Here is a 20,962-nt window from a genome sequence, read left to right on the forward strand (position 1 = left end):
TGGGCCCCCTTGTTTTTGCAAGCCTCCCCCGTATTTGGACAAGCCAAATATAGCTGGGTCATGGATAGGGACCACTCCTCGGAGTATATAAAGACAAGCTTTGCGAGTCTTATTTAGCTACCAAAAAAATGATGTATCTTTCTCTCGTTTTGCTCGCTTCCGCCGTCGCCGCCGATCGCTACCAGTTCACCGTTGAGTCTTCCAACGAGAACTTCAATGGCATGTACCTCTACGCCAAGAAGGAGGCCCGGTCAGGCAATGATTATGTTTACCTCCACAACCAAGGCATTGGCTTGGAGTACGATGAGGATGAACATTCTCTCGAAGGCTGGGACCTGAAGTTGGCCACCTTGGGACAGTATGTGGTGATGGCCTCTCGGGGAGACGGTGAAAGCGATGTTCTGATCGAGAACGATTACCTTCAGTTGGGTCTGAAGACTTGGGCTTGTGGTGTGAATCAAGACCCTAATGGCTATAAACGGTCTAACTTGGTGTATGCCAACGAGACCCAGCCATTTGATGATTGCAGTGAAGTGAGATTCCATGCCGAGGAGCTTGATGATGATTCCTCTTCTTCGGTGCCTCCTATCAGTCTTCCTTCTCCAATCCCCTCGGATGACACCTCCTCGTCGATTCCACCAATCAGTCTTCCTTCACCCTTGCCTACCCCTAGCGGAGGTTGGAATATAACTACTTCAACACTCACTGACATCACGACTTACTGCCCTACCGAGACAACCATCACAATTACTACTTGTGGACCCCACACTTGTGATCCAACCACCATCACTGTGTCTGAGCCAACAACAGTCACGGTCTCGTCGTGTATCCCTGAGGAACCTACACCTGGTCCAACAGATGGAACATCCACTGTTCTTCCAACAAGTGTAACTTCTTGGGAAGACGCTGGCGTCAAATTGACACCCGTGTTTGGCGGCCTTGCTGGATTGCTTGCCTTGCTTGTTTGATGATACTTTCTAGCTTTATCTGTTGTGAATCTTTTGTTCGGAAATTCAATTCTTCTTCCTCTGTTTTATATTCGCAAAATATATGCCTTTTCTTAATCAATTTCCTTTTCTTAATCAATTCCTAGAGCCTTTGTTTGCTCCTCTAACACATCTTCGTATTCGCTGTCATCTTCCGAGTCGCTATCAAGCTCCGAGCTAGTCTCAGACTCATTAGAAACGATCTCGCTTCCCTTCTCTTGCACACCAACAACGCCCCATTTGATCTTGGTGACCTCCTCCAAACGGTCTAAAATCTCGGTCATGGGTGTGAATAGACCAAACTGTCTGAATTCACCGTCGTAAGAGTGAAGCATACCAACAACTCCCAAACCATCCTTCTTGGCCAGACCCTTCACATTCTCAAGCTTAGTCAAAATCCAAGAGCCGCTATCGCCGCCAGCAGCAAATGCGGTAGTATTTTCACAGGAGTTCACCACGAACTCCGATGAGTGGATGGCACCGTCCAACCAATAAACAAGTTTGATTCCATTGAGAAAACCCTTGGTGAATTTCGTTGTAGAGCCGTACTTGAACACCAGTAGACCTCTGTGGGTGGTATTGCCATCTGAGTCCATAGAGTTGGTTGACGCCATCGAATCCACCTCGTTAATATTTTCGGTGATATCTCTAGCCAGGCGACCAAGCAGAATGATCTTCCTTACGTAAAGGTTCTCAAAGATCAAGGAGGTGTCATATTCGTTGAAAGCAATGTCATCACCAAGGAAATTTTGATCACATTTGAGCAACTTATTGACCTTGATAACTGCCAAATCACTAAGTCTCTTCTCCTTCAAATGGCGACCATCCTTGGTACGCTTCGCTTGTATCAAAGTCCTCTCGCCCCATATTATCTGACCGAACCGATGCTTGGGGAAGTTGCGAACTTCAGATCTTTCTTGCTTGTCCTTGGGGTCATAAACCTTCACTTTTCCTACCGGGAACATCTCGTCAAGTTGCCTCAACACTGAAGTGTAGGCAATCTTCGACTCAAGCATTGACTTGTCCTCATTCTCAACGCACTTCTGTTGTTGTTCCTGAAGAGCCTGTTTATAGAGGCCGATTAGAACAGACGAGGGTGATGACACATGTGGATAGTCCACACTCTCTTCTCGTTTGTCTAGACAGACATGCCCGCATGTCATGGCAAACTTTGATTTGGCATAGGAAGAGAGATGCGGTTGCTTCTCCGTGTCAATCTTGGGGTATATAAAACCACCTATTGTTCCTGAGACCCGCTTTGCATTCTCTGTGGATACTGAGAGAGACATTGGCGGACTTGTAGAGTCGCTTGGAACTCTGAAAGGTAGTTTGAAGCGTGTGGGGTTATGCGGCGTTGTGGGTGGAACATGGACTCCGGGGAAGGGAACATTTGGTGATGGGGAAGCCGTTGACGCTGCTTCAATCTTGTTTTTGTTGACCAAAACGTGAATGTCGTCGTAGAGCTCATGTATAGTACTGATAACATTATTGTGGTATTCGGAAGGGTTGGGGTAACCGAAATACAAGCACAAGACATTCATGTCCTCAGAAGGACCTCGTGCGATCGGGGCAATGAACGAACCATTCTGCTCTTGAATAGGCGTCGAACTTTCTGCAATCCTTCGCATAATCCGAGTGATGGCCTCCTGGCGTGGTAACGGTTTACCTCCATTAGCGCCGATAGCAAAGTTCTTTGGTTTTGCAACCGTGGAAGAGCCAACATTTCTTCTAGTTGTACTCTTCAAGGAAGAAGTGAAGTCGTTAAAATTCTTGCATAAGAGGAGTTTAAGTCTGACGTAGGCCTCGTCCTTCAAAAGATTATCGTAAAGGTGGAGGTAGGTCTTAAGTACTCTTCTGACATCGGCATTATCGTAGGCGGAAAACGACCAAACCAGGCTATCATCAAATGATTCAGTAAATGTCACGAAATCCTTGAGACAGTCGATTATGTTGACCACGCAGGTAGATAAGGTAAGCAGGGAGTTGAGATACTCCGTCCTGATATAAGACACATCCTGCCATAGAACATGAAGTACCTCATTTATAGAGTCCTGTGGAGAGCCTCCGTTCTCTTTGTCTTCAGGAATATCAAACACCTGAAGAGCCGGTCCAACTCCTCCGGAAGAAGCCTTCTTCGATTTGGAGGATGTATACGACAGCTGCCTTGTTGAGTATGACTGTCGACTGGAGAAAAGAGATCTTGATATGTCTGACTCTTCTGCTCGGGAGGATGGCGCATATATGCTAGGGTTCGTGTTGAGTTGGATATCATTCGTGGTGCTGGAACTTTCATGCTGAAACATAGGCCGAAGCTCGTGAAGAGAATCGTTTTCCGAACATGAAGATGCGTTTGCAGAGCCAGCTTGGGGCTCGCTATTGTCCCTATGGGGTTCTTTTCTCTGTTTCGGAAGGAACCGTTTCATAGTTGTGGGAGAAAAGACGCAGGGCAGAACAAGAAGGGTAGCGCCCCAAGGGTCACGTGTAGAAGTCAGATAATGGATATCCTACTAAAGGCCTACTTTTCGAATTGCTAGCCAGTTCTGAAATCTTTTGATCTTTACCCTTTCGAACTACTCTTTGTTTGGATTGAAAAGTACATTTCGCTGACTGAGGAAAGACCGTCTTTAACGGTATTGGCGTGCAGCCTGCCAAGTAACTCGAGGCATATCTTGACAATGGCTATGGCTTTTGGCAAAAACAGGACTTCTTCTACCGTCGATCTTCAAGGAAATGCTGATTTTGTCCGAACATCAGCTAAAAAGAGGCGTCTGCTCGTATTTTAGTTATGTGATTACGGGGAAGATTTCGCATCCCTCAATGCGCTAAAGTGGTTCCACATTTAGCACTCTCCACAAGTAAGCTGTCCACCAACTTGGATATCCACAAAACCTTTTCACAAACCGTCACTAGTTCGATAAGGAACTTTGTCTTCATAAACCTCAAAAAAACCCTCCTTGCAATAACTACCCTCCTTTCAACAACTACCCTACAAGCAATCTCGAAGCTTACGGCCTCTGTTGCGGTGGTGTTTGCAATGTTTTACGCTAATCACCTAAACGGTTCCAAACTCTATTACATTCAAATTGAGCAACCTTAGGATGTCCGAGATCTCGCTTTTGTAGTGGTCTAGGTCTCGGTCTTAAAGCACGATTTAGGTGCACGAGGCACAAGCGAGCAAGAGGAAAAAATCTGGGGAATCGCACCGTTCTGTTTCCCGCCATTTTCACATCCACCTCTTTCTGGGCCATTCTGCAACCATGCCAGTCTACTCGGTTTCACATGTGGAGAATGTCCGTATTTGCGTCATTATGGTAGGCTTGCCCGCCCGAGGAAAGTCCTTGATTGCTCAAAAGATTGTCCGTTATCTCCTGTGGCTCTCCATCAAGAGCAAATGCTTCAATGTTGGTTCATACCGTCGTCTCTTGACGCTGCGTGAAGATACTACTTTCGACTTCTTTGACCCTGAAAACGAGGCTGGTCTCAAGGTCAGGCAAGAAGCGGTCAACCATGCAGTGAAGGACATGATGAAGTGGTTCGCCGAGGAGAATGGTGTTGTGGGTATCCTCGATGCCACCAACTCAACAAGAAACAGAAGATCCCAGCTTCTTAAGTTGTGCAGAGAAAACTTGATTGAGCCTATCTTCTTGGAGCTGTGGTGTGATGACAAGGATTTGATCTTGCAGAACATTTCCGATGTGAAAACCACGTCTCCCGATTACGTCGACCTCGACTCGGAGTACGCAACAAACGACTTCTTGGGCCGTATTAAGCAGTACGAAAAATACTACGAAACCATGGACCTGGCTGCCGACGCTGACTTGACTTTCATCAAGCTTGTCAATGTCACCTCCCAGATTATCGTCAACAGAATCGAGAGCTACTTGGAGCTGAGAATTGTATACTATGTGATGAACTTGCATATCAAACCCAGAAGTATCTGGCTATCGAGACACGGTGAATCCCAATACAACTTGACGGGCCAGATTGGAGGCGATCTGGATCTCTCTGAACGCGGTTGGAGATACGCCAAAAAGCTTCCTGAACTTGTTCTCAAATCGCTCGGCGAGGAGCACAAGCACACTAACCTTACGGTATGGACCTCTACATTGAAGAGAACACAACAAACGGCCTCTTTTTTGCCGTACCAAAAAAAGCTAGAGTGGAAAGCCTTGGATGAGTTGGATGCTGGTGAGTGTGATGGTATGACTTATGAAGAGATTGAAACAGAATTCCCAGATGATTTCAAAGCCCGTGATGACAACAAATATGAATACCGTTACCGTGGCGGTGAATCCTACAGAGACATTGTGATTCGCTTAGAGCCCATCATTATGGAGTTGGAACGTCAAGAAAACATCTTAATTATTACTCACCAAGCCGTGTTACGTTGTCTTTATGCATATTTCATGAATGTGCCTCAGGAGGAGAGTCCATGGATGCTGATACCTTTACATACGCTCATCAAGTTGGAGCCCCGTGCATACCTGACGCTTGTGCTGCGAATCAAGGCAGACATCCCCGCTGTGAGCACATACAAGGAGAAGGGAACCTCGCAGTTGGGCGAGGGGTCTGTCAACGAAGGATCTGTGAAGAGCCGTGACTTGATCTCTAACTCAGCTACGTAGGGCAAATGAAAGCACACTGGCAAGCGCCAATTTTATCTAATCATTAATTCCTGGCGAGTTAGACTCCTATACAATACAATTATATACAGCTGATAATTATGCGCTGAAACATTCTTCATCTCTACGAGGCGTTCGCATACTTCTTTGCCTGCTCCTTGACCTTCTTCTCATATGTGGTTCTATCCTTGCTGAAAGCCTTCCATGCTGGTTCCTGAGCTGGAGAGTCAGGATTTGGGTTCGTCAAAAGTTCTTGGATTCCCAACAAGATTTGTTTCAAGGTAATCGCAGGTCTCCAATCTTGCGACTCGTTCAAAATAGATAAGCACACAGTGCCACTAGGGTATACATTTGGATGATAGAATGCTGGTGGGAACATCACCTTTGGTGGTTTCGAGGGGTATTCTTCCGAAAAATATATCGTCACGGGAAATGTGGCGTCTGCCCATAGGGTATTTGGCTTGCCTGGAATTCCAGCGTCCCAGTGGGTCAAGTCTAGGGAGCCATCTGAGGTTTTCTTTGGGCGAGCGTAGAAACCGAAAGGGTGGTCCCTTCTCCACTGTTTTCTTTCCTCTTGTAATCGGGTCTTGCAAAGAGACATGCTTGTATTATTTGTTTAGGTCTAAAATTTATACAAACAATTGAGGCTCCTAATTTTTTCATAACTCTTGAGGCTGACCTGCAGAAAGGCGCCGGTGGCATATCAGCAAAGCCGTAAAGAAGCGATTCAACATAATCAATATTCATATAAGCGGCAGGGACGGATGAAACAAATATCAGGTTTCACGAGGAGCCTTTCGAAACTTCGTATTTGTTAAAGGCAGAATTTTCAGCCTTTCCATCATGATGCGATCCATGTGTTTAGTATGGCCGCGTGAGTAAAAGTCTGCAGCTTGCAGCCGTATTTGTCAGTCACACGAAATACTTCAAAGTACTAATACTTGATCATGCATAATTTCGCCTACTTGAAAAATCTTCTTCTGCCTTTCGTTCATTTGAGCAAGAGAAATGGAGAATGGGGATGAAATTAAGAAAGTGAAACATCACACGACGAGAACATTGTATTGTTCGCAGACATCAATGTAGGCACTAGTCTACTGATTCTTATCTCCCTGTGAAATTTCATGTATTCTACACAAACAGCTTGAATGCACGGAGTTAAGGGTTAAAAACCCAGAAATGATGTACCGGCTTCTTCAGCCGAACAATTATTACAGATGAGTGAAATAGTTGATGGAGGGTTTCGCAAATCAGATCATAACCCGGTCTAAGGGCCATACGCGTACGTCTTACGGGTTGAAATGTTCGAAGACCGATAGCCAAGTTTTGTTGTCAAAAGAGAGAGGATTTTCTAGCGGCACAGATTAGTTTCCACAGGAGGTCGACTCGGTTGAGTTGTATCTCCTTCACATTGCCGCCTGTCTCATACCTTTTTTGCACCCAACCTCGGCCCGCAGTACCCCACAAATGTGATATATGCGGGCGCTGAGCTTTTCCATGAGGAAACTAATGAACTTTAAAAGGGGGATGATGATCGCTGAAACTTCGCCGAGGAGTCATCATTGATTCAACATCTACGGACATTCAGCACCCATTTTTCCCGCTTTAGGTGGTCCACATCCTGCACACAGATACTCTGTCCAGTCGACCCCCACATGCCATGACTATGTGAAGAAATACCACCTATAGAGTCTTTTCTATTACCAGTCATGAGTGCCAACGAGGAAAAGAAAGTTGAAGCCACTTCGGAGCCAACGGTCGAACCAAAGACTGAGAAGAAAGTTCAAGATGATGATGAGGATGACTTGGACGACTTGTTGGACGAGTTTGACGAGCAGGTTTTAAGTAAACCTCCAGGATCAGCATCTCAAGCTGCTGCTGGCGAAAGCCAAGCTACCAGTACGACCAAGAAGGCTTCTGAGGGTCCTCAAGAGGATAACTTCCAGTACGATATGGAGCTGCTTATCAAGGATCTTAACATTGAGGACCCTAAAGCCAAAGACGAATTTGAGAACTTGGTCAAGCAGTTCGAGACTACCCACAGAGCCGACGCCAAGAAGGCCATGGACCCTCAAAATTTCGATAGCGTGATGAAAGATACTATGGAAAGATTGAAGAAGTCCGGGGAGAATATTGATGAACAGTTGAAGAATGATCCATCTAGTTCTAATCCTGAGGACATGCTCACACAGCTTTTGGCCGGTTTGGGAGGCGGTGCCGGTGATGGTGATTTCGACATGTCCAAGCTTTTGACTGATATGTTGGAGCAATTGTCTTCGAAGGACGTTCTCTACGAGCCTATCAAGGACCTCAACACCAAGTTCCCTGACTTCTTGAAGGAGCAGAAAGACAAGCTTCCAGAGGATGAACATGCCAGATACACGAAACAATACGAGGTTACCAATGACATCATGGCTCTTTTTGAGAGTCCCGACTTCGACAATGAAAGCACTGAAAAGCGAGAGGAGGTGAACAAACTTCTTGAAGGCTTGCAAGAGCTTGGAAACCCTCCAACTGAATTAGTTGGAGATGCTAAGGACTTCCCTGGTCTCGGTGACTTGGGTGCGCTCGGTGGAGGTGCTCTCGGCGGAGGTGCCGACGGGCTCGACTTTGATTCGAAGGACTTGCCAAAGGATATCGAAAAGGAGTTAGAGGAGGGCTGCAAGCAGCAGTAATTTACGCAATGAGATAAAATGATGTACATATAGATAGATTTTGTTGAGTTCTCTAATTACATGGTGAGTCCGCTTCTCTGCGAAAACTCTTTATAATACTCAAGCATATCAGGAGTGATACCCTTGGAAATAGACAGAAGAGCAAGATCAAAATGTCTATCCTCCACCTTACGGGTTTGCTTATTCTCCATGATGGCGGCAAGACCGGCTTCTTGACATAGCAATGCAACCTCAGCTCCGGAACAACCGTCTGTGGCCTGTGCTAATCTTTCAAAAAGAGCTTCCGAATTATCAATCTCGAACTTGCCACATTTACGGTTCAAAATATGAAGCCTTGCTTCCTTGTCAGGTGGGGCAACGTAAATGTGTCTATCCAAACGACCAGGACGTAAAAGAGCAGCATCGATCTCAGTCGGTCTGTTGGTGGCTGCAACTATCACGACGCCGTTCAATTCCTCAACACCATCAATCTCGTTGAGCAACGATGTGAGTACGTGCTGGGCTGCCAGAGTCAGTGCCTCTTCTCTTGAAGAAGCTAAGGCATCGATTTCATCAAAGAAGATAATGGATGGAGCAGCCGCACGAGCTTTTCTGAATATCTCCCTGATTGTTCTCTCACTTTCTCCGACGTACTTATTGAAGATTTCTGGACCCTTGACTGCCAAAAAATTGAGACCCGACTCAGAAGCTAACGCTTTTGCCGTCAAAGTTTTGGAGCAACCAGGAGGACCGTAGAGTAAAACACCTTTAGGTGCTGAGATGCCCAACGTACGAAATGTTTCACTTGCTTCGAGAGGAAGCTGAACCACTTCGGTCAATTTCTGCTTTAGCTCGTGTTGTCCACCAATGTCGTCCCAGGACACCTTGGGCATTTCCAAGAATATCTCCCTCATGGCTGATGGTCTGACATCCACAAAGGCGGCCTCGAGGTCCGCCTTCTCAACCTTGATACTTGAGTCGAGATGCTCAATGTTAGAAAGATCAAGCGATGCAATGGCGCCAACATGAATGGGGGCGGACAGACCCGAAAGTCCACGAGCAATTGTCTTCATGACACCTTCACGGCATAATGCGGCCAAGTCAGCTCCGACGTAGCCATGTGTTTTTGATGCAACCTCTTTAATGTCACTTTCCAGAAGGTTGCACTTTTCGCTCTTCATACGAGCAAGCTGCTTGGCGAGGATGTCGGCCCTGGCTTCAACATCAGGGATACCAATCTCCACCTCTTGATCAAAACGTCCCGGTCTTCGAAGGGCGGGGTCGATCAGATTGGGTCTATTTGTGGCGCCCACTACCACAACCCGTCCAGAGTCACCCATACCATCCATCATTGTGAGCAAAGTGGCGACAACTCTAGACTCAGTCTCGCCTGCATCATCAGAACCTCTCTTTGGCGCCAATGAATCAATTTCATCCATGATAATGATCGAAGGCTGGTACTTCACTGCCTCTGCAAATAGATCCCTGATAGCATTCTCAGTTTCTCCTAGGTATTTGGACACTACAGAAGGTCCGTTTATCATAAGAACATGAGCACCTGATTCATGTGCCATACAGCGCAATAGCAAAGTTTTTCCCGTACCTGGCGGACCGTGTAGAAGAATACCCCGAGGAGGTGATATGCCAAAATCTGAAAATATTGTTGGATGATGTAGAGGCAAATTGACGGTTGATCGAAGAAGTGAAATAGGCTTTTCCAAACCACCCACATAATTGAGTGAGGTGGGACGAGGAATTCTTGGGTAAATGGAGTAGTCAATCGCTTGTGTTGTAGACGAAATGCTTGACGAGTGAAAAAGGAAGACAGGGGAAACCAATGCCATGTCCGCGGATGATTCCAAACTCATATTTGAAAGCTTTGTCGTCACATCATCAATGGATGTATCGGCGTCAGAAATGTGTGTTATGGTGACAGTGACGCCCTTGACCTCCAAGGTGAGGCCTGCTTGCAAAACACCAATCTCACCAAAAGTCTTTTTTACGGCATTATTAAGATCCTCCCAGTTTTGGCTCTCGGGAATTTGGACCATCACTTGCTTGGCATACAGTGGCTGGCTAGATCTTTTTGTAATTTGTAGCCTATCGCCTAGTAATATCCCACCAAGTTCTCTGAGCCTTTGGGGAATCCTCAACACATTTGATTCTTCGACTTCCTCTAACTCTAAAATAGCCACAACCCCGGGGCCACTTTCTTTGGAAATTGTCACAAAGCAACCTTTGTTGAGCTCCATGGCTTCGGCAATTTGAGGTTGCAAATAGACCGATGTCTGCTTGGTCAGAGTAGGTCTGGCGATAAACAGTTTCGGAATTTTGATCTTTTTGGGTGGTGCAGCAGCATCGACCTGACTCTTCAGGTCAGCGCCAGCCGACTTCTTCTTCGTTTTGGATGACATGATTAACTCAGTACTCGATGTAGCTTGTGATGAGATATCGCGATGGACTCCACATGCATATCGAGAAACAGTCTTCGCATATTGAAGTAAAGATCTCTCCAACATGAACTATCGTCGAGTACATACACTACTACAACATGTCCGACTAAATCACTGGGCAGCTGTGCTGAGCAGAGACATCTTTTTGAAAGATCAAAGTCTAGGGAAACCTGCAAGAGAGACAATCAAAGACCACAACTTCCAGTTCTATCCAACATCAAGCACAGAGTTCAGTTCCACCTATTTGGATGGAGTTGACTATAAGCGGAACGCTGACCTAAAAGAACACTTTGATCGAAATCCCCAATTCAAAAAGCTGCTTGAAAGCCGAGCTCACCTCGTGCAACGGTTTCTCGGAAACAGCTTCCAAGTACCCTTCGAAGACTTGCTTCCGATGATATGCGGACTTGCAAATATGAAGATCGAACATCGCTCAAGCCCGACAGGCTCGGCCTTTGAGAAAGGTTTCGTTCATCAAAATGTTCTTCGTGAGGTAGGCAAACGCCTTTTCGAATGCAGCTTGAACAGTGCAACGATATTCACAGGTCTATCCTACCTATCCATGTCTCAGTCTGAACTAGAGCACAACTTAGCATATTTCAAAGATTGTGATCGTTTGATCATAGAGTTTATGAGGCGTCAGCTTTTATATGATTGTTCGATTCCATATAGAGGTATTCAGGATTATGGATTGCTTCTGACCACTGACGCCGAACTACTACGAGTTAAGATCAAGGATAAAACTGCTATCGGCAGCTTTTTCTCTATACTTGGGGTACTTGTGCTTCGATTCGGCACAACCCGTGTAAATACCGAGTTCATTCATGACAAAGTGTTGAGCGGTCCTAATGGCATATACAGCATTGCAAGCTCAAAACGAAATAAGTGAACTACTTATAGATATAATGACGCACAGAAAACGATATCTCTCTTGATCTTCTCTTGAGCCTCATTCATCTTCGAATGCAACGTAGAGTCACCAACAATCAAAGCAGCATTCTTGACCTGGCGACAGATTTCATCCAATCTTGTAATCACACGAACAATTGTACCCTCAGATTCGACAGAAATTTGCATAATTTCACTAAATGTCAAGCCTCTTGCCCATTCATACACCACATTAACCAAGGCGAATCTCTTGCGCTCAATGAACTCTTCCTCCTCAGCCGTGAGTGATACTTGGTGCTCGTTGTAGACCTTGAGGAGCTTCTCCGTGATTTTGAGGATCTGGTCCTTTCCTTTTTCTAATCTGGGTGTCATTGGAGGCTCCTCCTCTTCGTTGGTCCTTCCTTCATACACGAAACATGAGAGGAGAGCAACAATCTCCTCAGGCTGGAAATCACCCAAGAAGTTGTCAAGGATGAGCTCTGTAAGAACTAACTCCCAACCCGAATTAATCTCACACGCCACACGGCCTTTAAGTACAACCCGCTGCTGATCATCAATGAAACCAAGAGCTTGAAGTACCTTCAATCTCTGTTCATAATCAGGAAGCAATTCCAAATTCTCGTCCGAAATCAAAAGATTCAATGACTCTATCTTGCGCTCAATTGTGTCTTGCTTAGCCAATTGAGAGTAGATTCTCTTGAAGTCAGGCTTTTTATAAATGTCCATATCTCTCAACTGTGAAACGAGATCGTTCTTTTTGTTGACGAGTTCATGCAATGATAGTTGAACAGCTTTTTGATACTCTAGCTCGTACCAGAAAAGCTGCAGATGCAAAATTCGTTGAATGATGTCTTCTGCTTCCTTCACGGTATCCTCTTTGTTACTAAGAAGTTTTCTGAAATTAGTTCTTAAAGCAAAGGAGCTGACAAATTGAACATTTGAAAAGGGAACACTCGTCGTTCTGAGACCCCCACTGTAGCGAATCTCCGGCCTTGTACTTTTGAGGTATTGCGGCACTGGAAGGAATGGAAGCGATTGTTCTTGTTCTTCAAAACTTCGACCATGATCGAAAGTGAGGAAAATCATCATGTTTGAGTTCAAGTCACACTTAACAAGGAAACCTGTCCTCGAAAGACCCTTATCATCCACGAAACACATAAGTTTTCCGACATGCAAAAGAGCAGTTCTGGTCAATGTCAGATTAGAAACCTCTGCAACAATTTGCCCATACACTTCTTGATACTGTGAGATGATCGAGTATGCATGTTTGTACTTCTCAATCTCGGAGTTGGTCTCGACCCGTGTTGAGTTGAGCTCCTCCTTGAGTTGTTCAACCTTCTTCTGATGCTCTGGAAGTAATGTCTGCGTTGAATTTTCACTGAAAGAGTGCTTGATCATTTCTTCCACCCTTAAAGCCTCAATACGCAAAAGATTTAAAATCATGTTATACGTCAATCTGAATTGGGACAGAAGCTTGGTTGGAGTACCCATGGTGGTCTCTTTAAAATCGGTTGGGGACAATGGCTGATTGTAAGACATGACAATCACAGTACCCGTGGAGTCAAGGCCTCTTCTTCCAGCTCTACCAGCCATTTGTGTGAATTCACCTGGCAACAAATTTCTAAAACCTCGTCCGTCATGCTTCCTCAATTCAGAAAACACAACTGTTCTCGTTGGTAGATTCAATCCCATTGCAAAGGTTTCAGTTGCGAAAAGGACTTTCACCAAAGACTTGGCAAAAAGGATCTCAATGCATTCTTTGACAATTGGAAGAAGACCACCGTGATGGACTGCTATACCTCTGCTGAGCATGTCTCTCACAGCTAAGATTTGGGGCAACTCGCGATCCTCTCTTTTCAAACGAGAGACAGCTCTGTCAATGAACATATGAATTTCGGATCTTTCCTTCGCATTGCAAAACTGAACACCACTCATGGTGTTTGCGTATTCTTCACACCTCTTTTTGGAGAACACAAAGATAACAGCAGGAAGCAATTTGTTCAGATTCAAATACTGCACCAATTCAGTCCATGTACCTTTGTTGGGGCCATCTCTTGCAAACCGAGCGCCAGAGTTGGCTCCACCTCTTCCTCTTCCACTAGGAGCACCACCTCTTCCGCCTCTTCCGGCAGGAGCGCCTCTACCAGCCTGTCCACCACCTCTGTTTCCACCTCTAGCCGTTCCGCCAGGGCCCTTTCTCAGACCGTAACTCACAGTCACATTAGGGGGTTGATCTTTTTGCGGAGGTGCCATAATATCCCTATATTTTCTGAATTCTGATTCGAGGAAAACACCCTGGGCGTTGATAGCTTTGTGAAGGTTTTTCTTACCCCATATGAAGATCTCCAATGGAACGGGTCTCTTGGGCGTGGAAATGACATACATATCCTTTTGCTTTGTTCTGCCCACCCAATTGGCAAATTCAAACGTATTTGGCACCGTTGCTGATAAGAGAATGTATTTGACATGGTCTGGAAGCATAATAATCACCTCCTCCCAAACGACACCACGATCGATATCATTAACATAATGGACTTCATCAAAGATCACGAATTCAACATCACGAATCAAATCTGCACCACGATACAACATGGATCTCAAAATTTCAGTCGTCATGATGAGGCAGTTGGCCTCTGGGTTGATTTGCACATCACCTGTGATCAAGCCGATCTCCATGTCTTTGAAAGTTTCTTTAAAATCCCTAAACTTTTGGTTTGACAAGGCTTTGATTGGAGAGGTATAAATCGTTTTTGTCATGTTTCTGGCTGCCATTGCGATAGCGTACTCTGCCACAACAGTCTTACCTGCCGAGGTGTGGGCGGCAACAAAGACCGAGTCACCTTGTTCTAGATGATACACAGCTTCTTTCTGGAATGTGTCAAGTTCGAAGGGCCATTCACGAGCCATGTTGGGCACCACCTCCTGGAAATTCTCTATTTTGTGGTCAAGATCAACGACGTGCGCCCAATTCTTCTTGACTCTTTGCTCGGACTCCATCTTCGCTTTGATTTTCATATAGTCTAATGGGATCAAATCATCGATTTCCGAGATTCCAACATCGTCTTTGGATTCATCGTCCTTCAACTTGCCCATCAAATCGGACTCAATAGGTTCGCCATCATTCTCAGTTACCTCCTCTTCGTCGTCCCCAGCTTCCAATTCGTCAACGCCCTCAGAGGTGTCAGCTGCACCGGATATATTAAGCCCACGAGAGAAACCTGGTGGGACGTCGAATAATCCAAGACTATTCTTATGCAAAAATTGAAATTCGGACATATTCTGTTGGGTATTGAGGGTCTGATTGGTCAGCGTGCTGCTGAACAAGCCACCCGGCTGGAACGGAAGGTAGTTTGACTTACCGCTGGTTGCGTCCTGCTTCAGTCCGTACTTTCTCTTGATTGAAAGTGAGTTTGCGGAGGTAGCATTATCGAGCTCAGAGATCCTGATCTCCTCCTTGTAACCAACTATCTCACCTTTAAGACCACTTCTTTTAAAACGAAACGAGCTTCGGCTAACAGGTTCTGGCTGAATCAACAATGATTCGAAGATTCTCTGTTTATCAACGGATGGCTTGGATTGGATAATATCTTGCACGTCCCATGTTAAATGATTGGATGGCTCTAGGAGCTGTGCAGCAAGAACGTCTTTGGAAGACTTTTCATTCTGAGGCGTCTCTAAAATTTCTTTGGGGTCAAGAATTGAACTGGTCGCCATCTCAATGCTTGATCTTGATAATAGGTCTATTGCGTAGGCGATGTTGGAATACTGTGCACAATGCAACTGGAACACGTGAGCTTTAAAGGCAACACTTTCTATATGCTAGGTGAAAAAGCTTATCAATGACTCGGGATTGATAAAGACTTGAATTATTTTACAAAATTTTACGAAGTCATATTTCCAGATGTTTGACTGATTTCGAGGCATTGAGCATCGCGGTTCAATACCTGAGAAACATGCATCCTTCCACATTTTGAGTACTCACTAACATAAAACTACAACTCACTTGTGAAGAACATTGCTGCGGTATCAGCAAAACATCTTTATCTAATATGTATAGAGCTAAACCAAGTTTATAGGGTGGCGAAAATGTCGCTTGACACCTAAAGCTTGGGTTTCGAGGCATCAATGCCGCCAGCAGTGGCACCTGCATTGGTCTCCAACTTTCCATCATTATTCTCATCCAGGTCCTTACCGAAAAACACAACCGTAACTGTCAAATCATCTCTATAACGACGAGAAACAGGACTTGGAATCGAAATAAGCATAGACAATTGCTCTTTAGAGCCACCATTCGAAAGGGCATTCCTAATTAAGTGGGTTGAGACATTCTTGTCCTCTAGAAGAAAGCCGTTTCCGGTGTTGAGTCTGTTCCTGCGGAAGGGAGGCTTGGAAGTTTTATCGTTGGTGATGTCAGAAACCTGGGGCAAGCCCTTCTCTGAAGAGCCAAAATAATTCCAGAACGACTTGTTTGGCTTGACAAGCTTCTCTTTCTCCATCCACTTCACGACAAGACCAACAATCTCTTCATTAGAAAGCATCTCATAAAGACCGTCACTTGCCATGACAAGGAAATCGTTGTTTTCAGGACTGACCTTTGTCGTTGTAACGACAGGTTCGGCAGTAACATATGGTGGAGAGTTTAAATTGCTAGGAAGCTTCTTCCCGAAAAACTGCTTATAGAGTCTGTCTTGAATAGACCCTGGCAATTTGTATCTGCAATCACCGAAAGCTCTGCTTGGTTCGAGAGAGCCAAGAACACGGCCGTTTCTAACAACATTAGGCTCGTCTGGATGCTCTGAAATGATTCTTGCAACTTCAGTAGGGTTGGAGCCGGTCTGGTCAATACTCAATTGACGAACCGTCCACTGGTTGTTCTTGAATGAGCCCAAGAGCGCTCTAGAGTCACCTGTAACAGCAACCTTCAACATCTTTGAATTGGTGTCATAGAAAGAAAGAAGAGCACAAGAGCCCGACAAAGCTGGCATCAACAACTCAGCGGCTTTCGCTTTATTGTTGTCGTTGAGAAGCTTCTCAATATTCTTGTTCACGATTTCGTGATCCAACTTCAAGAAGCCATTCTTGATTGCTTGATCGATGGTGGCCAGGTTAGGCACGTAACGCAAATTCTCCTCCTTCGATGGCTTGAAGATAGTGCCCAACTCAGTGATGACGTACAGAATCAACTGGTCACGCAACTTAGAGGAGGTGGTCCAGCCGCCATGACCATCATAAACACCAAAAAACATCCAGTCTGTAGAGGTCCTCACATTATTGTCTTGCAAGATAGGTACTTGGACGATTTCCTCGGCTCTGTCATCCTCAATGGGGGAGTTGGAAGGGAGCTGGCAAATGTCGTATCTAGTCACTCCCTTTCCACGATGCACATTATATGACTCCTCAAATTGCCTGAGTTTAGCACTGACCTGCTCATCATTGAGAAGAAAGACTCCCTCCTTGTGCTGTTGAGCACCCACACTATTCTGGCGCACCATCGAGGATGTGGTGGAGGAGAAGGCCTCCTTGTCAACGATGCTAGTCACAGCCTTGGCTGGATTTCCCGTGAGTCGGGAGTTGGACCCAGGTGGAGCTGTATCCAATTTATAGTAGTTCGATTGGTTGAATGTGACATAGGAGCCAACGATGATAACACCCGAGACTAGAGCCACATTGCGTCTCCGCAACAATCTGCTCTGGGACTTTCTAGCGGCAGAAGAAGCCAGGGTATTCAACAAACGTCTTCCATTTTGCAACTGACGACCAGCAACATAAAATAGCCTCGGCTTGGGGCTAGGACATACATTGGTTATGGTAAAAGCGGGGACAAAGGGGTTTGCGGGATGTGTTCCGTATTGGCCCAAAAAAATCAACAATATATTAGTAGCCTGGGAAAAGTGGCTGACAGAAACCGATGATGCAGAAAGGTTTGCTGATCAAAATGAATCAAATGTAGAAAGTTGAAGAGCCACAAACAAGTAGGAAACAGTGTCCACTCACTTGTGTGTGCCGGAGAGAGAGCAGAGTGCATACACGCAGATAGGACAGATAAGGGATTGATGAAGCCAATCTAGCAGCAGTCAAAAAAATCTTTACAAATTCGACTCGACGTATAATTCAAGAAATTCAATTTCATTCATTGATTGAAAATTGAATGAACTTTTTTACGATGTATCAGCGGAAGGAGTTACCAAGTACCAAATCACATCAACACAGTTGGTTATCTGAAAACAACACAGTTTAATAGTTTTTCTGTAAAAAATTTTCTTTCACTTTTCAACTCTTGCATTTTCAGCATCTTTTAGCTCGGTGGAATGTTTTGTTTATTACTCAGGTTTCTAACCTATCACTTGCCGAAAAGGTAAGACTCTAACTTTTGTGCAATAGTCATAAGTAATGAGAGATATCTGCCCAGGGACCAATTTAATAAAAAAAAAAGCCCCAACTGGCTTCCTCGTCCTAAATAGACTTTCTGGCAACTTTGTGGACCCGAAGAATCTTTCGTCATACTTGAAGCTGACCATCGCCGTGAATACCCTATCAATTCGCCCGATAAGAAATGTGACAACAATCTATAGAGAACACGATTAAACTTCCATTCATGATTCTTACAGAGAGCTGAATTAGTTCATCATGCTATCCACAGATATGACATGTTAGGTTTGTCCCAGAATAAAAGCACTTTTTGCAGCCAAACTGGTCGTGATCTAGCGAGAACTTTTTAATAATTTGATCTTGTCTAAGAGATGTGAGAAATACTTTGGGATTCAGAGGAGAATCCCCCGATGGGAAGAATTCTGTTTCAATAGAAGATATCGCTTTCGTTGTCTCACCTCAGACAGCTGCTCCCTTTCACTGATTAGCACTTGAAACACGACAGAAGATTTGATAGACCGACCTTTACCATCGAAATAACAAGGCACGAAGAGTTAACGAACCCTTAAACACCGTACTACACAATTCATTGAGTAAAAAATTTTATTAAACAACTGCACTAACTCGACCCACCACCGATTGCCGTACCAAATCCTGATAGCAACACCACAACGTCAGTGCAACTCTCGTTACACGGCACGCCTAGAGCACTTGGACACAGCGTCACTTACAATACATGAAACACCACTCGATGGTGCGTGAAGTCAACAGCACAGTTGCGAGATGTACCCCGTTAATAAAGACACCAAGACCGCTTAAGCAGCAATGGTGACCTCGACATCCACACCAGGCTCAATAGTGATCTGAGTGATCTTCTTGACAATCTGGGCTGGAGCCTGCAAGTCAATGACTCTCTTGTGGATTCTCATCTCGTAAGCATCCCAAGTCTTGGAACCCTCACCGTTAGGAGCCTTTCTGGTGGTGATCTTCAACACCTTGGTTGGCAATCTAACGGGACCCTTCTTGACAATCTCGTTCTGGGCAGCGTTAGAAACAATGTTGGAGCAAACCTTCTCCAACTGCTTGACCTTGGTGGAAGTCAAAGTGATTCTGATCTTGTGGATCTCCTCAGCTTGTTCCTGGACCTTCTCCTTGTTGATTGGGGCAGACATTATTAATAGACGTTGTTAGAGAAGGGAAAACTTTTTGGTGAGGTCTGAAAAAATTGTAGGTCCCGCAGCGCGAGTCACGTGCAGGTTGTATCAAGCTAGAGATTAACGCGATGTCGATAAGGTTTTTTAGGGCTCAAGCCCTATACACTTGTCAGGACCAAGTGTTTTAAACCTTGCCTCAAATTTACCTCAAAGTTCAAGTCATGGATTTACCCAGTTGATTAGCCTGGGATTGCTGGTAATAACAGATGTTTGAAAAAGGGGAGAGAGGTCTAAGAGCAACAAAGTATCCATGAAGTTGAACCTTGCGATGTAGAGCATTTGAAGATAAGAGAAAATTAATCAAAAACTAGTAAGATGGTCACCGTATCAATTTTCAAACTTGATGGAAATGCATTTCAGTCTGATGGCACGAAAGGTACCACCTCAAAGAGATCTTATTCGCCGTGTCATTTCATCAGCTATGCGTCCTGCTTAAGTCCCATTGAATGACCGTCAGAAATCAATTATATGGTTTTCTCCAGTATGATTTTTGGATTGTCAGAGAGATTCCCAATTGAAAGGTTCATCATCGGTCATAAGAAGTAGAAGAAATTAGATGGAAATTCCCTGCATCTTTATATAGCAGCGTGCGCGGGTAACGCTTCTCAATTTGTATTGCTTAGTCTCTGATGCATTCCTTTCAACTTACTATTTATTGATCGATCTCAGTTTCCTTGCTTTGTATCAATTCTTTTTCGAGGGCACGCATTGACCGCCATAATACTGTGCTCTCCTCCTCATCCGACATTCCACTCGTAGCCCACCTTATCTTTCCGGTTTCGTCTAATATGTACAAGTATCCCGAGCAGGCGTTATCACATTTGAGAGTTCTCTTGACGTCTCCCGTGAAAAGCTTGTGGGATAGGACGAAATACAGATCGTGTCTGGGTGGAGGGATCATCTTCCTGATGTTGTTCTTGGCCAATGAAACGAAGAAGCCCTTGATCCAAGATTGAGGTATATTGATATCAACAATTTGAGAATGAGGGTACTTCTCTTTGAATTGTTCATAGCCTGGGCCACTAAGGTAGTCTTGGACATAACTGTTGGTGCAATTCTCACCCGAGATAGCAGACGACATTCGAAGAATTGTCACCTTATCCTTCAAGACATCATAAAGTTGCCTCTTATTCTTCAGCAAAGTGTATCCCTCGAAATTGGGAAAGTAAAGAGACTTGCTTTGTTTGAAGAAAGAAATCGGAGGCAGGAAGATCTTGCCATGCGTATTGGCGAATGATTTCGAGTCGTAGAACGGAGAGTGCTGCAAATCATAATCAATTTCTTTCTGTCTTCTTTCTCTGCTCTCTTTCGAGAAAGTCTCTGAAATTGAGTGCTCGTTGAGCTTATTCAAGAATATTGGCTCCTCATAGCCGAATGGTTTCGTGATCGGTTGAGGCTTTTGAAGAGCAGGCTTGGCTGCCTCCTCCACTGTTTTTGCAAATCGAGGCTGCAGAACTCTAGGCCTTTGGAGCTGCCTAGCAGACACACTAAACGCTCTTATAGACCTCATATCTGTAACGCTACTGCAGTGTCTATCTTGCTCGGTATGCCATATTCCTCTGGTGCACGGATCTCTCCACAACGTCTTCAAAACAATAACTCGAAAGAAGCATTGTGAAGATGTTTTGCATCTCAAAAATATTTAGTTCTTCTTGATTCAGGAATTCCGAATCTTGTACCATCACCTTCACTTGGGCATGAGCTAAGTCATAGCCAGCATCCAACTTGAATGATGTTATGTACACAACTTTCAGTCAGAGAAAAACCGAGTATTGA

At 44.8% G+C, this 20,962-nt stretch overlaps 9 protein-coding genes across 9 annotated transcripts; 3 read left to right on the forward strand and 6 right to left on the reverse strand. All coding sequences in view use genetic code 12, as the record gives it.

Moving 5' to 3' along the window:
- Nucleotides 1-128: 128 nt before the first annotated feature.
- Nucleotides 129-968, forward strand: CXQ87_002777 (uncharacterized protein; the record flags this gene model as incomplete). The annotated part of the gene is made up of 1 exon (XM_025481270.1): nucleotides 129-968. One exon carries the CDS (start codon nucleotides 129-131, stop codon nucleotides 966-968), a length of 840 nt encoding a protein of 279 aa, XP_025335570.1.
- Nucleotides 969-1,078: 110 nt separating this feature from the next.
- On the reverse strand, nucleotides 1,079-3,409 carry SSY5 (Ssy5p; the record flags this gene model as incomplete). Its single annotated transcript, XM_025481271.1, has 2 exons — nucleotides 1,079-2,203; nucleotides 2,240-3,409. 2 exons carry the CDS (start codon nucleotides 3,407-3,409, stop codon nucleotides 1,079-1,081), a joined length of 2,295 nt encoding a protein of 764 aa, XP_025335571.1.
- Nucleotides 3,410-4,243: 834 nt separating this feature from the next.
- On the forward strand, nucleotides 4,244-5,611 carry CXQ87_002779 (fructose-2,6-bisphosphatase; the record flags this gene model as incomplete). The annotated part of the gene is made up of 1 exon (XM_025481272.1): nucleotides 4,244-5,611. One exon carries the CDS (start codon nucleotides 4,244-4,246, stop codon nucleotides 5,609-5,611), a length of 1,368 nt encoding a protein of 455 aa, XP_025335572.1.
- A 121-nt stretch (nucleotides 5,612-5,732) lies between these two features.
- Nucleotides 5,733-6,209, reverse strand: CXQ87_002780 (E2 SUMO-conjugating protein; the record flags this gene model as incomplete). Its single annotated transcript, XM_025481273.1, has 1 exon — nucleotides 5,733-6,209. The coding sequence occupies one exon, from the start codon at nucleotides 6,207-6,209 to the stop codon at nucleotides 5,733-5,735; it is 477 nt and encodes a 158-aa protein (XP_025335573.1).
- Nucleotides 6,210-7,317: 1,108 nt separating this feature from the next.
- On the forward strand, nucleotides 7,318-8,283 carry PEX19 (Pex19p; the record flags this gene model as incomplete). Its single annotated transcript, XM_025481274.1, has 1 exon — nucleotides 7,318-8,283. The coding sequence occupies one exon, from the start codon at nucleotides 7,318-7,320 to the stop codon at nucleotides 8,281-8,283; it is 966 nt and encodes a 321-aa protein (XP_025335574.1).
- A 56-nt stretch (nucleotides 8,284-8,339) lies between these two features.
- CXQ87_002782 (AAA family ATPase) lies at nucleotides 8,340-10,676 on the reverse strand (the record flags this gene model as incomplete). Its single annotated transcript, XM_025481275.1, has 1 exon — nucleotides 8,340-10,676. The coding sequence occupies one exon, from the start codon at nucleotides 10,674-10,676 to the stop codon at nucleotides 8,340-8,342; it is 2,337 nt and encodes a 778-aa protein (XP_025335575.1).
- A 933-nt stretch (nucleotides 10,677-11,609) lies between these two features.
- On the reverse strand, nucleotides 11,610-15,317 carry SKI2 (SKI complex RNA helicase subunit; the record flags this gene model as incomplete). Its single annotated transcript, XM_025481276.1, has 1 exon — nucleotides 11,610-15,317. One exon carries the CDS (start codon nucleotides 15,315-15,317, stop codon nucleotides 11,610-11,612), a length of 3,708 nt encoding a protein of 1,235 aa, XP_025335576.1.
- A 386-nt stretch (nucleotides 15,318-15,703) lies between these two features.
- On the reverse strand, nucleotides 15,704-19,144 carry CXQ87_002784 (ribosomal protein S10; the record flags this gene model as incomplete). The annotated part of the gene is made up of 2 exons (XM_025481277.1): nucleotides 15,704-17,383; nucleotides 18,806-19,144. 2 exons carry the CDS (start codon nucleotides 19,142-19,144, stop codon nucleotides 15,704-15,706), a joined length of 2,019 nt encoding a protein of 672 aa, XP_025335577.1.
- Nucleotides 19,145-19,838: 694 nt separating this feature from the next.
- On the reverse strand, nucleotides 19,839-20,696 carry CXQ87_002785 (uncharacterized protein; the record flags this gene model as incomplete). Its single annotated transcript, XM_025481278.1, has 1 exon — nucleotides 19,839-20,696. One exon carries the CDS (start codon nucleotides 20,694-20,696, stop codon nucleotides 19,839-19,841), a length of 858 nt encoding a protein of 285 aa, XP_025335578.1.
- Between the last annotated feature and the right edge of the window lie 266 nt (nucleotides 20,697-20,962).

The sequence above is a fragment of the Candidozyma duobushaemuli genome (assembly GCF_002926085.2).
Source record: "Candidozyma duobushaemuli strain B09383 chromosome Unknown B_B09383, whole genome shotgun sequence".
Taxonomy (NCBI): domain Eukaryota; kingdom Fungi; phylum Ascomycota; class Pichiomycetes; order Serinales; family Metschnikowiaceae; genus Candidozyma; species Candidozyma duobushaemuli.